Source organism: Scyliorhinus torazame, chromosome 4 (genome assembly GCF_047496885.1).
Source record: "Scyliorhinus torazame isolate Kashiwa2021f chromosome 4, sScyTor2.1, whole genome shotgun sequence".
In the NCBI taxonomy this organism is placed as follows: Eukaryota; Metazoa; Chordata; class Chondrichthyes; order Carcharhiniformes; family Scyliorhinidae; genus Scyliorhinus; species Scyliorhinus torazame.
Genome location: NC_092710.1, coordinates 372,551,625 through 372,569,101, shown reverse-complemented (window position 1 = coordinate 372,569,101; position 17,477 = coordinate 372,551,625). Strand labels below are relative to the sequence as shown.

At 64.4% G+C, this 17,477-nt stretch overlaps 1 protein-coding gene across 9 annotated transcripts in view; it reads left to right on the top strand.

Moving 5' to 3' along the window:
* The window catches only part of LOC140411246 (kinesin light chain 1-like), a 669,745-nt gene that overhangs the window by 491,228 nt on the left and 161,040 nt on the right, over positions 1-17,477 (top strand). For all 9 annotated transcript variants that reach the window (XM_072500365.1, XM_072500366.1, XM_072500367.1 and 6 more), the window contains exons 4-5: positions 7,510-7,585; positions 14,451-14,679. In XM_072500365.1, the coding sequence (XP_072356466.1) occupies positions 7,510-7,585; positions 14,451-14,679 (305 nt within the window). The remainder of the gene's footprint in view (positions 1-7,509; positions 7,586-14,450; positions 14,680-17,477) is intronic.

Below are 17,477 nucleotides of genomic sequence, written 5' to 3'. Positions count from 1 at the left end.
ACCACCGTCTCTGTACGCCCATCATCACCACCGTCTCTGTACACCCATCATCACCACCCCCTCTGTACCCCCATCATCATCACCCCCTCTGTACCCCCATCATCACCACCCCCTCTGTACCCCCATCATCACCACCGTCTCTGTACCCCCATCATTACCACCGTCTCTGTACCCCCATCATCACCACCGTCTCTGTACCCCCATCATCACCACCGTCTCTGTACCCCCATCATTACCACCGTCTCTGTACGCCCATCATCACCACCGTCTCTGTACGCCCATCATCACCACCGCCTCTGTACCCCCATCATCACCACCCCCTCTGTACTCCCATCATCACCACCCCCTCTGTACCCCCATCATCACCACTGTCTCTGTACCTCCATCATCACCACCGTCTCTGTACCCCCATCATCACCACTGTCTCTGTACCCCATCATCACCAACGCCTCTGTACCCCCATCATCACCACTGTCTCTGTACCCCCATCATCACCACCGTCTCTGTACCCCCATCATCACCACCGTCTCTGTACGCCCATCATCACCACCGTCTCTGTACGCCCATCATCACCACCGCCTCTGTACCCCCATCATCACCACCGTCTCTGTACCCCCATCATCACCACCGTCTCTGTACCCCCATCATCACCACCCCCTCTGTACCCCCATCATCACCACCGTCTCTGTACCCCCATCATCACCACCGTCTCTGTACCTACATCATCACCACCGTCTCTGTACCCCCATCATTACCACCGTCTCTGTACCCCCATCATCACCACCGTCTCTGTACCCCCATCATTACCACTGTCTCTGTACGCCCATCATCACCACCGTCTCTGTACGCCCATCATCACCACCGCCTCTGTACCCCCATCATCACCACCGTCTCTGTACCCCCATCATTACCACCGTCTCTGTACGCCCATCATCACCACCGTCTCTGTACGCCCATCATCACCACCGTCTCTGTACACCCATCATCACCACCCCCTCTGTACCCCCATCATCATCACCCCCTCTGTACCCCCATCATCACCACCGTCTCTGTACCCCCATCATTACCACCGTCTCTGTACGCCCATCATCACCACCGTCTCTGTACGCCCATCATCACCACCGTCTCTGTACACCCATCATCACCACCCCCTCTGTACCCCCATCATCATCACCCCCTCTGTACCCCCATCATCACCAACCCCTCTGTACCCCCATCATCACCACCGTCTCTGTACCCCCATCATTACCACCGTCTCTGTACCCCCATCATCACCACCGTCTCTGTACCCCCATCATCACCACCGTCTCTGTACCCCCATCATTACCACCGTCTCTGTACGCCCATCATCACCACCGTCTCTGTACGCCCATCATCACCACCGCCTCTGTACCCCCATCATCACCACCCCCTCTGTACTCCCATCATCACCACCCCCTCTGTACCCCCATCATCACCACCCCCTCTGTACCCCCATCATCACCACCCCCTCTGTACCCCCATCATCACCACCGTCTCTGTCCCCCCATCATCACCACCGTCTCTGTACCCCCATCATCACCACCGTCTCTGTACCCCCATCATCACCACCGTCTCTATACCCCCATCATCACCACTCCCTCTGTATCCCAATCATCACCACCGTCTCTGTACCCCCATCATCACCACCGTCTCTGTACCCCCATCATCACCACCGTCTCTGTACCCCCATCATCACCACTGTCTCTGTACCCCCATCATCACCACTGTCTCTGTACCCCCATCATCACCACTGTCTCTGTACCCCCATCATCACCACCGCCTCTGTACCCCCATCATCACCACTGTCTCTGTATCCCCATCGTCACCACCGTCTCTGTACCCCCATCATCACCACCGTCTCTGTACCCCCATCATCACCACCCCCTCTCTACCCCCATCATCACCACCCCCTCTCTACCCCCATCATCACCACCGTCTCTGTACCCCCATCATCACCACCGTCTCTGTACCCCCATCATCACCACTGTCTCTGTACCTCCATCATCACCACCGTCTCTGTACCCCCATCATCACCACTGTCTCTGTACCCCATCATCACCAACGCCTCTGTACCCCCATCATCACCACTGTCTCTGTACCCCCATCATCACCACCCATTCTGTACCCCCATCATCACCACCGTCTCTGTACCCCCATCGTTACCACCGTCTCTGTTCCCCCATCGTCACCACCGTCTCTGTACCCCCATCATCACCACCCCCTCTGTACCCCCATCATCACCACCCCCTCTGTACCCCCATCATCACCACCGTCTCTGTACCCCCATCATCACCACCGTCTCTGTACCCCCATCATCACCACCGTCTCTGTACCCACATCATCACCACCGTCTCTGTACCCCCATCATCACCACCGTCTCTGTACCCCCATCATCACCACCGTCTCTGTACGCCCATCATCACCACCGTCTCTGTACGCCCATCATCACCACCGCCTCTGTACCCCCATCATCACCACCGTCTCTGTACCCCCATCATCACCACCGTCTCTGTACCCCCATCATCACCACCCCCTCTGTACCCCCATCATCACCACCGTCTCTGTACCCCCATCATCACCACCGTCTCTGTACCTACATCATCACCACCGTCTCTGTACCCCCATCATCACCACCCCCTCTGTACCCCCATCATCACCAACCCCTCTGTACCCCCATCATCACCACCGTCTCTGTACCCCCATCATTACCACCGTCTCTGTACCCCCATCATCACCACCGTCTCTGTACCCCCATCATTACCACTGTCTCTGTACGCCCATCATCACCACCGTCTCTGTACGCCCATCATCACCACCGCCTCTGTACCCCCATCATCACCACCGTCTCTGTACCCCCATCATTACCACCGTCTCTGTACGCCCATCATCACCACCGTCTCTGTACGCCCATCATCACCACCGTCTCTGTACACCCATCATCACCACCCCCTCTGTACCCCCATCATCATCACCCCCTCTGTACCCCCATCATCACCACCCCCTCTGTACCCCCATCATCACCACCGTCTCTGTACCCCCATCATCACCACCGTCTCTGTACCCCCATCATCACCACCGTCTCTGTACCCCCATCATTACCACCGTCTCTGTACGCCCATCATCACCACCGTCTCTGTACGCCCATCATCACCACCGCCTCTGTACCCCCATCATCACCACCCCCTCTGTACTCCCATCATCACCACCCCCTCTGTACCCCCATCATCACCACTGTCTCTGTACCTCCATCATCACCACCGTCTCTGTACCCCCATCATCACCACTGTCTCTGTACCCCATCATCACCAACGCCTCTGTACCCCCATCATCACCACTGTCTCTGTACCCCCATCATCACCACCGTCTCTGTACCCCCATCATCACCACCGTCTCTGTACGCCCATCATCACCACCGTCTCTGTACGCCCATCATCACCACCGCCTCTGTACCCCCATCATCACCACCGTCTCTGTACCCCCATCATCACCACCGTCTCTGTACCCCCATCATCACCACCCCCTCTGTACCCCCATCATCACCACCGTCTCTGTACCCCCATCATCACCACCGTCTCTGTACCTACATCATCACCACCGTCTCTGTACCCCCATCATTACCACCGTCTCTGTACCCCCATCATCACCACCGTCTCTGTACCCCCATCATTACCACTGTCTCTGTACGCCCATCATCACCACCGTCTCTGTACGCCCATCATCACCACCGCCTCTGTACCCCCATCATCACCACCGTCTCTGTACCCCCATCATTACCACCGTCTCTGTACGCCCATCATCACCACCGTCTCTGTACGCCCATCATCACCACCGTCTCTGTACACCCATCATCACCACCCCCTCTGTACCCCCATCATCATCACCCCCTCTGTACCCCCATCATCACCACCGTCTCTGTACCCCCATCATTACCACCGTCTCTGTACGCCCATCATCACCACCGTCTCTGTACGCCCATCATCACCACCGTCTCTGTACACCCATCATCACCACCCCCTCTGTACCCCCATCATCATCACCCCCTCTGTACCCCCATCATCACCAACCCCTCTGTACCCCCATCATCACCACCGTCTCTGTACCCCCATCATTACCACCGTCTCTGTACCCCCATCATCACCACCGTCTCTGTACCCCCATCATCACCACCGTCTCTGTACCCCCATCATTACCACCGTCTCTGTACGCCCATCATCACCACCGTCTCTGTACGCCCATCATCACCACCGCCTCTGTACCCCCATCATCACCACCCCCTCTGTACTCCCATCATCACCACCCCCTCTGTACCCCCATCATCACCACCCCCTCTGTACCCCCATCATCACCACCCCCTCTGTACCCCCATCATCACCACCGTCTCTGTCCCCCCATCATCACCACCGTCTCTGTACCCCCATCATCACCACCGTCTCTGTACCCCCATCATCACCACCGTCTCTATACCCCCATCATCACCACTCCCTCTGTATCCCAATCATCACCACCGTCTCTGTACCCCCATCATCACCACCGTCTCTGTACCCCCATCATCACCACCGTCTCTGTACCCCCATCATCACCACTGTCTCTGTACCCCCATCATCACCACCGTCTATGTACCCCCATCATCACCACTGTCTCTGTACCCCCATCATCACCACCGCCTCTGTACCCCCATCATCACCACCCTCTCTGTACCCCCATCATCACCACCGTCTCTGTACCCCCATCATCACCACCGTCTCTGTACCCCCATCATCACCACCGTCTCTGTACCCCCATCACCACCACCGTCTCTGTACCCCCATCATAACCACCGTCTCTGTACCCCCATCATCACCACCGTCTCTGTACCCCCATCATCACCAACGTCTCTGTACCCCCATCATCACCAACGTCTCTGTACCCCCATCATCACCACCGTCTCTGTACCCCCATCATCACCACCGTCTCTGTACCCCCATCATCACCACCGTCTCTGTACCCCCATCATCACCACCCCCTCTGTATCCCCATCATCACCACCGTCTCTGTACCCCCATCATCACCACCGTCTCTGTATCCCCATCATCACCACCGTCTCTGTACCCCCATCATCACCACCGTCTCTGTACCCCCATCATCACCACCGTCTCTGTACCCCCATGATCACCACTGTCTCTGTACCCCCATCATCACCACCCCCTCTGTACCCCCATCATCACCACCGTCTCTGTACCCCCATCATCACCACCGTCTCTGTACCCCCATCATCACCAACGTCTCTGTAACCCCATCATCACCACCGTCTCTGTACCCCCATCATCACCACCGTCTCTGTACCCCCATCATCACCACCGTCTCTGTACCCCCATCATCACCACCCCCTCTGTACCCCCATCATCACCACCCCCTCTGTACCCCCATCTTATCCACCGTCTCTGCACCCCCATCATCACCACCGTCTCTGTACCCCCATCATCACCACCGTCTCTGTACCCCCATAATCACCACCGTCTCTGTACCCCATCATCACCACTGTCTCTGTACCCCCATCATCACCACCGTCTCTGTACTCCCATCATCACCACCATCTCTATACTCCCATCATCACCACCGTCTCTGTACCCCCCATCATCACCACCGTCTCTGTACCCCCATAATCACCACCGTCTCTGTACCCCCATCATCACCACCGTCTCTGTACCCCCACCATCACCACTGTCTCTCTACCCCCATCATCACCACAGTCTCTGTACCCCCATCATCACCACCATCTCTGTACCCCCATAATCACCACTGTCTCTGTACCCCCATCATCACCACTGTCTCTGTACCCCATCATCACCACTGTCTCTGTACCCCCATAGTCACCATTGTCTCTGTACCACATCATCACCACCGTCTCTGTACCCCCATCATCACCACCGTCTCTGTACCCCCATCACCACCACCCTCTCTGTACCCCCATCATCACCACTGTCTCTGTACCCCCATCACCACCCCCTCTGTACCCACATCATCACCACTGTCTCTGTACCCCCTTCACCACCCTCTCTGTACCCCAATCATCACCACCCCCTCTGTACCCCCATCATCACCACTGTCTCTGTACCCCCTTCACCACCCTCTCTGTACCCCAATCATCACCACCCCCTCTGTACCCCCATCATCACCACCGTCTCGGTACCCCCATCTTATCCACCGTCTCTGCACCCCCATCATCACCACTGTCTCTGTACCCCCATCATCACCACCGTCTCTGTACCCCCATCATCACCACCGTCTCTATACTCCCATCATCACCACCGTCTCTGTACCCCCATCATCACCACCGTCTCTGTACCCCCACCATCACCACAGTCTCTGTACCCCCATCATCACCACCGTCTCTGTACCCCCACCATCACCACTGTCTCTATCCCCATCATCACCACAGTCTCTGTACCCCCATCATCACCACTGTCTCTGTACCCCATCATCACCACTGTCTCTGTACCCCCATCATCACCACCGTCTCTGTACCCCCATCATCACCACCGTCTCTGTACCCCCACCATCACCACTGTCTCTATCCCCATCATCACCACAGTCTCTGTACCCCCATCATCACCACTGTCTCTGTACCCCATCATCAGCACTGTCTCTGTACCCCCATCATCACCACTGTCTCTGTACCCCCATCATCACCACCGTCTCTGTACCCCCATCATCACCACCGTCTCTGTACCCCCATCATCACCACCGTCTCTGTACTCCCATCACCACCACCGTCTCTGTACCCCCATCATCACCACCGTCTCTGTACCCCCATCGTCACCACCCCCTCTGTACCCCCATCGTCACCACCGTCTCTGTACCCCCATCATCACCACTGTCTCTGTACCCCCATAGTCACCATTGTCTCTGTACCACATCATCACCACCGTCTCTGTACCCCCATCATCACCACCCCCTCTGTACCCCCATCATCACCACCGTCTCTGTACCCCCATCATCACCACCCCCTCTGTACCCCCATCATCACCACCGTCTCTGTACCCCCATCATCACCACCGTCTCTGTACCCCCATCATCACCACCGTCTCTGTACCCCCATCATCACCACTGTCTCTGTACCCCCATCATCACCACCGTCTCTGTACCCCCATCATCACCACCGTCTCTGTACCCCCAACATCACCACTGTCTCTGTACCCCCATCATCACCACCGTCTCTGTACCCCCATCATCACCACTGTCTCTGTACCCCCATCATCACCACCGTCTCTGTACCCCCATCATCACCACTGTCTCTGTACCCCCATCGTCACCACCCCCTCTGTACCCCCATCGTCACCACCCTCTCTGTACCCCCATCGTCACCACCCCCTCTGTACCCCCATCGTCACCACCCCCTCTGTACCCCCATCGTCACCACCCCCTCCTCTCCTCACCACCCCAGCACCTTTGCCATGCTCAGTGTTGCACATCGCTGAGGTTCCGAGCTGTCATTTTCTTTCCTCACAGGAAGAAAAGGAAGGTGATTCATCGAAAGATTCACTGGATGACCTGTTCCCCGAGGAGGAAGAACACGGCACAGGAAGTGAGTTTTCTCTGTCTCTGTCTTTCCCTCTCTGCCCCGCGAATGCCGACCTCCCCCTCAACCCCGGCCCCTGAACCCAGAACCCCCCCAAACCCCAGTCCCCCCTCCCCCTGAACCCCGACCTCCCCTCTCCCTGAACCCCGACCTCCCCTCCCCTGAACCCCGACCTCCCCTCCCCTGAACCCCGACCACCCCTCACCCTGAACCCCGACACCCCCCCCCAAACCCCAGTCCCCCCTCCCCTAAACCCCGGCCCCTGAACCCAGACCCCCCCTAAACCCCGGACCCCCCTCTCCCTGAACCCCGACCTCCCCTCCCCTGAACCCCGACCTCCCCTCCCCTGAACCCCGACCACCCCTCACCCTGAACCCCGACATCCCCCCTCCCCCTGAACCCCCCTCCCCCTGAACCCCGACCCCCCCTCACCCTGAACCCCGGCGTCCCCTCCCCTGAACCCTACCCCTCCCTATACCCCCCTCCGAACCCCGGACCCCCCTCTCCCTGAACCCTGACCTCCCCTCCCCTGAACCCCGACCTCCCCTCCCCTGAACCCCGACCTCCCCTCACCCTGAACCCCGAAACCCCCCCAAACCCCAGTCCCCCCTCCCCCTGAACCCCGACCACCCCTCCCCCTGAATCCCCCTGAACCCCCCTCCCCCTGAACCCCGACCCCCCCTGAACCCCGCCCCCCCTCCTGAACCCCAGACCCCCTTCCCCCTGAACCCCAGCCACCCTCCCCCTGAACCCCAGCCACCCTCCCCCTGAGCCCCGGCCCCCCCCTCCCCCTGAACCCCGGCCCCCCTCCCCCTGAACCCCGGCCCCCCCTCCCCCTGAACCCCAGCCACCCTCCCCCTGAGCCCCGGCCCCCCCCTCCGCCTGAACCCCGGCCCCCCCTCCCCCTGCACCCCGGCCCCCCCTCCCCCTGAACCCCGGCCCCCCCTCCCCCTGAACCCCGGCCCCCCTTCCCCCTGAACCCCAGCCACCCTCCCCCTGAACCCCGGCCCCCCCTCCCCCTGAACCCCGGCCACCCTCCCCCTGAACCCCGGCCCCCCCTCCCCCTGAACCCCAGCCACCCTCCCCCTGAGCCCCGACCCCCCCTAAACGCCTGAACCTCCCCTCCCCCTGAACCCCGACCCCCCTCCCCCTGAACCCCAGCCCCCCTTCCCCCTGAACCCCAGCCACCCTCCCCCTGAGCCCCGGCTCCCCCTCCCCCTGAACCCCAGCCCCCCCTCCCCCTGAACCCCGGCCACCCTCCCCCTGAGCCCCGACCCCCCCTAAACCCCTGAACCTCCCCTCCCCCTGAACCCCGACCCCCCTCCCCCTGAACCCCAGACCCCCTGAACCCCGCCCCTCCCCCTGAACTACAGCCCCCCTCCCCCTGAACCCCGGCCCCCCCTCCCCCTGAACCCCGGCCCCCCCTCCCCCTGAACTCCGGCCCCCCCCTCCCCCTGAACTCCGGCCCCCCCTCCCCCTGAACCCCGGCCCCCACTGCCCCTGAACCCCGGCCCCCCTCCCCCTGAATCCAGGCCCCCCCCGAACCCCGGCCCCCCCTCCCCCTGAACCCCGGCCCCCCTCCCCCTGAACCCCAGCCCCCCTTCCCCCTGAGCCCCGGCCCCCCCTCCCCTTGAACACCGGCCCCCCCTCCCCCTGAACCCCGGCCCCCCCCTCCCCCTGAACCCCGGCCCCCCTCCCCCTGAACCCCGGCCCCCCTCCCCCTGAACCCCAGCCACCCTCCCCCTGAGCCCCGACCCCCCCTAAACCCCTGAACCTCCCCTCCCCCTGAACCCCGACCCCCCTCCCCCTGAACCCCAGCCCCCCTTCCCCCTGAACCCCAGCCACCCTCCCCCTGAGCCCCGGCTCCCCCTCCCCCTGAACCCCAGCCCCCACTCCCCCTGAACCCCGGCCACCCTCCCCCTGAGCCCCGACCCCCCCTAAACCCCTGAACCTCCCCTCCCCCTGAACCCCGACCCCCCTCCCCCTGAACCCCGACCCCCTGAACCCCACCCCTCCCCCTGAACTACAGCCCCCCTCCCCCTGAACCCCGGCCCCCCCTCCCCCTGAACCCCGGCCCCCCCCTCCCCCTGAACTCCGGCCCCCCCTCCCCCTGAACTCCGGCCCCCCCCCTCCCCCTGAACTCCGGCCCCCCCTCCCCCTGAACTCCGGCCCTCCCTCCCCCTGAACCCCGGCCCCCCCTCCCCCTGAACCCCGGCCCCCCTCCCCGTGAACCCCAGCCCCCCTGAGCCCCGGCCCCCCCTCCCCTTGAACCCCGGCCCCTCCTCCCCCTGAACCCCGGCCCCCCCCACTCCCCCTGAACCCCAGCCACCCTCCCCCTGAGCCCCGACCCCCCCTAAACCCCTGAACCTCCCCTCGCCCTGAACCCCGACCCCCCCACCCCCTGAACCCCAGCCACCCCTCCCCCTGAACCCCAGCCACCCCTCCACCTGAACCCCGGCCACCCCTCCCCCTGAACCCCGACCCCCCCCCACCCCCTGAACCCCAGCCACCCCTCCCCCTGAACCCCAGCCACCCCTCCACCTGAACCCCGAGCTCCCCTCCCCCGAACCCTGACCCCCCCTCGACCTGAACCCAAGCCACCCCTCCCCCTGAACCCCAGCCACCCCTCCACCTGAACCCCGGCCACCCCTCCCCCTGAACCCCGACCCCCCCCCACCCCCTGAACCCCAGCCACCCCTCCCCCTGAACCCCAGCCACCCCTCCACCTGAACCCCGAGCTCCCCTCCCCCTGAACCCTGACCCCCCCTCCACCTGAACCCCGCCCCCCCTCCCACTGAACCCCGGCCCCCCCCTGAACCCCGCCCCCCTCCGCCTGAACCCCAGACCCCCTGAACCCCGTCCCTCCCCCTGAACTACAGCCCCCCCTCCCCCTGAACCCCGGCCACCCCTCCCCCTGAACCCCGACCCCCCCCCACCCCCTGAACCCCGAGCTCCCCTCCCCCTGAACCCTGACCCCCCCTCGACCTGAACCCCGCCCCCCTTCCCCCTGAACCCCGTCCCCCTGAACCCCGGCCCCCCCTCCCCCTGAACCCCGGCCACCCTCCCCCTGAACCCCGGCCCCCCCTCCCCCTGAACCCCAACCTCCCTCCCCCTGAGCCCCGGCCCGCCCCCTCCCCATGGACCCCGAACCCCCCTCCCCCTGAACCCCAACCCCCCTCTCCCTGAACCCCGAACCCCCCCTCCCCCTGAACCCCGTCCCCCCCTCCCCCTGAACCCCGTCCCCCCCTCCCCCTGAACCCCGGCCCCCCTTCCCCCTGAACCCCGGCCCCCCTTCCCCCTGAACCCCGGCCACCCTCCCCCTGAACTACAGCCCCCCCGTCCCCCTGAACCCCATCCCCCTCTCCCCCTGAACCCCGGCCACCCTCCCCCTGAACCCCAGCCACCCTCCCCCTGAACCCCGGCCCCCCCTCCGACTGAACCCCAGCCCCCCCTCCCCCTGAACCCCGGCCACCCCTCCCCCTGAACCCCGGCCCCCCTTCCCCCTGAACCCCGGCCACCCTCCCCCTGAACCCCAGCCACCCTCCCCCTGAACCCCAGCCACCCTCCCCCTGAACCCCAGCCCCCCCTCCTCCTGAACCCCAACCTCCCTCCCCCTGAATCCCGGCCCCCCTTCCCCCTGAACCCCGGCCACCCTCCACCTGAACCCCGGCCACCCCTCCACCTGAACCCCGGCCACCCCTCCCCCTGAACCCCGACCCCCCCCCCCACCCCCTGAACCCCAGCCACCCCTCCCCCTGAACCCCAGCCACCCCTCCACCTGAACCCCGAGCTCCCCTCCCCCTGAACCCCGACCCCCCCACCCCCTGAACCCCAGCCACCCCTCCCCCTGAACCCCAGCCACCCCTCCCCCTGAACCCCAGCCACCCCTCCCCCTGAACCCCAGCCACCCCTCCACCTGAACCCCGAGCTCCCCTCCCCCTGAACCCTGACCCCCCCTCGACCTGAACCCCGCCCCCCCTCCCACTGAACCCCAGCCCACCCCTGAACCCCGCCCCCCTCCGCCTGAACCCCAGACCCCCTGAACCCCGTCCCCCCTTCCCCCTGAACCCCGGCCACCCTCCCCCTGAACCCCAGCCACCCTCCCCCTGAGCCCCGACCCCCCTCCACCTGAACCCCGGCCCCCCTTCCCCCTGAACCCCGGCCCCCCTCCCCCTGAACCCCTCTCCCCCTGAACCCCTCCCCCCCCCTCCCCCTGAACCCCAACCTCCCTCCCCCTGAGCCCCGGCCCGCCCCCTCCCCATGAACCCCAAACCCCCCTCTCCCTGAATCCCAGCCCCCCTCCACCCCCTGTGCCCCGGCCCCCCCTCACCCTCAACCCCGTCCCTCCCTCTCCCTGAACCCCAGCCCCTCCTCTCTCTCTGACCCTGCCCCCCCCCCTCCTCTCTCTCTGCCCCGGTCTCCCCCTCTCTCTCTTCGCTGCGGTCGCCCCCTCTCTCTCTTCGCTGCGGACTCCACCCCCCCCCCTTTCCCTCTCTCTGCCCCGGTCTCCCCCTCTCTCTCTTCGCTGTGGTCTCCCTCTGTCCCGCGGACTCCCTCTCTCCCTCTCTCTCCGCTGCGGACTCCCCCTCTCTCTCTCTTCGCTGTGGTCTCCCCCTGTCCCGCGGACTCCCCCTCTCTCTCTCTCTTTCTCTTCGCTGCGGTCTCTCCCTCTGTCCCGCGGACTCCCCCCCCCCCCCCCCCTTTCTTCGCTGCTGTCTCCCCCTCTCCCTCTCTCTCCGCTGCGGACTCCCCCTCTCTCTCTCTCTGTCCCGCCGACTCCCCCTCTTTCTCTCTCTTCGCTGTGGTCTCCCCCTCTCCCTCTGCCCCGCGTGCTCCCCCTCTCTCTCCGCGCAGCGTCCCCTCCCTCTGTCTGTGCTGCGTGCTCCCCCTCTCCGCGCAGCGTCCCCTCCCTCTGTCTGCCCCGCGTGCTCCCCCTCTCTCTCCGCGCAGCGTCCCCTCCCTCTGTCTGCCCCGCGTGCTCCCCCTCTCCGCGCAGCGTCCCCTCCCTCTGTCTGTGCTGCGTGCTCCCCCTCTCTCTCCACGTGCTCCCCCTCTCTCTCCGCACAGCGTCCCCTCCCTCTGTCTGCCCCGCGTGCTCCCCCTCTCCGCGCAGCGTCCCCTCCCTCTGTCTGCCCCGCGTGCTCCCCCTCTCTCTCCGCGCAGCGTCCCCTCCCTCTGTCTGCCCCGCGTGCTCCCCTCTCTCCGCGCAGTGTCCCCTCCCTCTGTCTGCCCCGCGTGCTCCCCTCTCTCTCTCCGCGCAGCGTCCCCTCCCTCTGTCTGTGCTGCGTGCTCCCCCTCTCTCTCCGCGCAGCGTCCCCTCCCTCTGTCTGTGCCGCGTGCTCCCCCTCTCTCTCCGCGCAGCGTCCCCTCCCTCTGTCTGCCCCGCGTGCTCCCCCTCTCTTTCCGCGCAGCGTCCCCTCCCTCTGTCTGCGCCGCGTGCTCCCCCTCTCTCTCCGCGCAGTGTCCCCTCCCTCTGTCTGCCCCGCGTGCTCCCCCTCTCTCTCCGCGCAGCGTCCCCTCCCTCTGTCTGCCCCGCGTGCTCCCCCTCTCTCTCCGCGCAGCGTCCCCTCCCTCTGTCTGCCCCGCGTGCTCCCCCTCTCCGCGCAGCGTCCCCTCCCTCTGTCTGTGCTGCGTGCTCCCCCTCTCTCTCCGCGCAGCGTCCCCTCCCTCTGTCTGCCCCGCGTGCTCCCCCTCTCTCTCCGCGCAGCGTCCCCTCCCTCTGTCTGCCCCGCGTGCTCCCCCTCTCCGCGCAGCGTCCCCTCCCTCTGTCTGTGCTGCGTGCTCCCCCTCTCTCTCCGCGCAGCGTCCCCTCCCTCTGTCTGCCCCGCGTGCTCCCCCTCTCTCTCCGCGCAGCGTCCCCTCCCTCTGTCTGCCCCGCGTGCTCCCCTCTCTCCGCGCAGTGTCCCCTCCCTCTGTCTGCCCCGCGTGCTCCCCTCTCTCTCTCCGCACAGCGTCCCCTCCCTCTGTCTGCCCCGCGTGCTCCCCCTCTCTTTCCGCGCAGCGTCCCCTCCCTCTGTCTGCGCCGCGTGCTCCCCCTCTCTCTCCGCGCAGCGTCCCCTCCCTCTGTCTGTGCTGCGTGCTCCCCCTCTCCGCGCAGCGTCCCCTCCCTCTGTCTGCCCCGCGTGCTCCCCCTCTCTCTCCGCGCAGCGTCCCCTCCCTCTGTCTGCCCCGCGTGCTCCCCCTCTCTCTCCGCGCAGCGTCCCCTCCCTCTGTCTGTGCTGCGTGCTCCCCCTCTCCGCGCAGCGTCCCCTCCCTCTGTCTGCCCCGCGTGATCCCCCTCTCTCTCCGCGCAGCGTCTCCTCCCTCTGTCTGCCCCGCGTGCTCCCCCTCTCTCTCCGCGCAGCGTCCCCTCCCTCTGTCTGCCCCGCGTGCTCCCCCTCTCTCTCCGCGCAGCGTCCCCTCCCTCTGTCTGCCCCGCGTGCTCCCCCTCTCTCTCCGCACAGCGTCCCCTCCCTCTGTCTGCCCCGCGTGCTCCCCCTCTCCGTGCAGCGTCCCCTCCCTCTGTCTGCCCCGCGTGCTCCCCCTCTCCGCGCAGCTTCCCCTCCCTCTGTCTGCCCCGCGTGCTCCCCCTCTCTCTCCGCGCAGTGTCCCCTCCCTCTGTCTGCCCCGCGTGCTCCCCTCTCTCCGCGCAGCGTCCCCTCCCTCTGTCTGCCCCGCGTGCTCCCCCTCTCTCTCCGCGCAGCGTCCCCTCCCTCTGTCTGCCCCGCGTGCTCCCCCTCTCTCTCCGCGCAGCGTCCCCTCCCTCTGTCTGCCCCGCGTGCTCCGCCTCTCTCTCCGCGCAGCGTCCCCTCCCTCTGTCTGCGCTGCGGCCTCTCTCTGTCCCTCTTTGATCCATTTTCAGAAACATTCTCTCCTTTTGTCTCTGTGTCAGTCAGCCACCCTCACAGCAGCAGCGCTGTGGCAGCGGCCCAGCAGGGTGGATATGAGATTCCAGCCCGACTCCGAACACTGCATAACCTGGTGATCCAGTACGCTTCACAGGGCCGCTACGAGGTGGCTGTCCCCCTCTGTAAACAGGCACTGGAGGATCTGGAGAAGACCTCGGGCCACGATCACCCTGACGTGGCTACCATGCTGAACATCCTGGCGCTGGTCTACAGGTGGGTGCCAGCTGCGTGATTCCAGTGAACTGGGACGCACTGGGAGTCGACTGCCCTCTGCTTCCCTGCTCACTCATCTCAATCCGGGGTTGAAGGATTAGTTTATGAGCAATGGTTGGTCAGGTCAGGTTTGTGTCAATTGCGATTCGAAGAATGCAACAAATAAGATTGTGAGTGGATTTGACAGTGTGGCAGCTGAAAGGCGGTTTCCATTCACGGGAGGGACGTGAACCAGGGGGAAAACATGCGAGTTAGGATCAGCAGGCCATTCGGCCCCTCGAGCCGGCTCCATTTAATAAGATCCTGGCTGATTTCACTGGAACCTCAACCCAACATTCCCGCCAACCCCCGATAACCTTTAACCTCCCGATAACCTTTAACCTCCTTGTTCATCAGCAATCTATCCTGCTCTGCCTTAAAAAGGAAAGTTCAAATATTCTGTCCCACCCCCTTCTGAGAGTTCCAGAGACTCCAAGCCATTATTGTTAAACAGTGATCTCCGGCAAGAGGAAACACCCTCTCCCACCCACCCTGTCAATACCCCTCAGGATCCGAAAGGTTTCAATCAAGTCCCTTCTTAGTGAAACCTCACTGGATACAAACCCAGCCTGTCCAATCTTTCCTCAGAAGACAACCCACCCGTTCTGGCCTCAGTCCAGTAAACAGTCTCTGTTTCCAACACATTTACATCATTCCTTTTTTAAAATAAATTTAGAGTACCCAATTATTTTTTTTTCCCTCATTAAGGGGCAATTTAACGTGGCCAATCCACCTACCCTGCACCTCTTTGGGTTGTGGGGGTAAGGCCCACGCAGACACTGGGAGAATGTGCAAACTCCGCGACCCCCGCCAGCCGACCTCCGCGACCCCCGTCGGCCGACCTCCGCGACCCCCGCCGGCCGACCTCTGCGACCCCCGCCGGCCGACCTCTGCGACCCCCGCCGGCCGACCTCTGCGACCCCCGCCGGCCGACCTCCGCGACCCCCGCCGGCCGACCTCCGCGACCCCCGCCGGCCGACCCCCGCCGGCCGACCTCCGCGACCCCCGCCGGGCGACCCCCGCCGGCCGACCTCCGCGACCCCCGCCGGCCGACCTCCGCGACCCCCGCCGGCCGACCTCCGCGACCCCCGCCGGCCGACCTCCGCGACCCCCCGCCGGCCGACCTCCGCGACCCCCGCCGGCCGACCTCCGCGACCCCCGCCGGCCGACCTCCGCGACCCCCGCCGGCCGACCTCCGCGACCCCCGCCGGCCGACCTCCGCGACCCCCGCCGGCCGACCTCCGCGACCCCCGCCGGCCGACCTCCGCGACCCCCGCCGGCCGACCTCCGCGACCCCCGCCGGCCGACCTCCGCGACCCCCGCCGGCCGACCTCCGCGACCCCCGCCGGCCGACCTCCGCGACCCCCGCCGGCCGACCTCCGCGACCCCCGCCGGCCGACCTCCGCGACCCCCGCCGGCCGACCTCCGCGACCCCCGCCGGCCGACCTCCGCGACCCCCGCCGGCCGACCTCCGCGACCCCCGCCGGCCGACCTCCGCGACCCCCGCCGGCCGACCTCCGCGACCCCCGCCGGCCGACCTCCGCGACCCCCGCCGGCCGACCTCCGCGACCCCCGCCGGCCGACCTCCGCGACCCCCGCCGGCCGACCTGTGCCGGGCAAGTGACCTGCCCTCTGGCAGGAAGTCTCCAGCCATCGCATTTACAGGCCGGTCGCAGCCGGCATTCTGAGAAGCCGGCTGCAGCCGTTGGGCTTGTCTTCCCGTGAGGAAGGCCATAACTGATCGCTCCGCGACCCTCCCGACACCTGCCCGTGACCCACCTGCAGGTCACGACCTTGAGTTTGAGAAACCTTGCTGTACACAATGCTCCATCTTCAGCTGCTTCTACAATGACCAGCCTTCCATCATAAGATCAGAAGTGGGGATGTTTGTGGATGACTGCACAATGTTCAGCACCATTCGCCACTCCTCAGATAATGAAGCAGTCCCTGTCTAAATGCAGCAAGACCTGGACAATATCCACGCTCGGGGCTGACAAGTGGCAAGTTACATTCGCTCCACACAAGTGCCAGACAATGACCATCTCCTACAAGAGAGGATCTAACCATCCCCCCGTGACATTCAATGTCATTACCATCGCTGAAACCCCACAATCAACACCCTGGGGGTTACCATTGATCAGAAACTGAACTGGACCCAGCCACATTAATACTGTGGCTACCAGGGAAGGTCAAAGGTGAGCAATCCTACAGCGAGTAACTCACCTCCTGACCCCCAAAGCCTGTCCACCATCTACAAGGCACAAGTCAGGAGTGCGATGGAATACTCTCCACTTGCCTGGATGAGCGCAGCTCCAACAACACTCAAGAAGCTCGACACCATCCAGGACAAAACAGCCCCGCTTGATTGCTCCCCTTCCACAAACATTCACTCCCTCCACCACCGACACACAGTGACAGCCGTGTGTACCATCTACAGGATGCACTGCAGTAACTCGCCAAGGTTCCTTAGACAGCACCTTCCACCCCACAATCACTGCCATCTAGAAGGAGCAGCAGATACCTGGGAACCCCACCACCTGGAGGTTCCCCTCCAAGTCACTCACCACCCTGACTGGGAAATATATCGCCGTTCCTTCACTGTCGCTGGGGCAACATCCCTAACAGCTCAGTGGGTGTACCTACACCTCAAGGACTGCAGCTGTTCAAGAAGGCAACTCATCACCACCCTCTGAAGGGCAACTAGGGATGGGCAATAATCGCTGGTCTGACCAGCGACCCCCACATCCCGTGAGTGAATT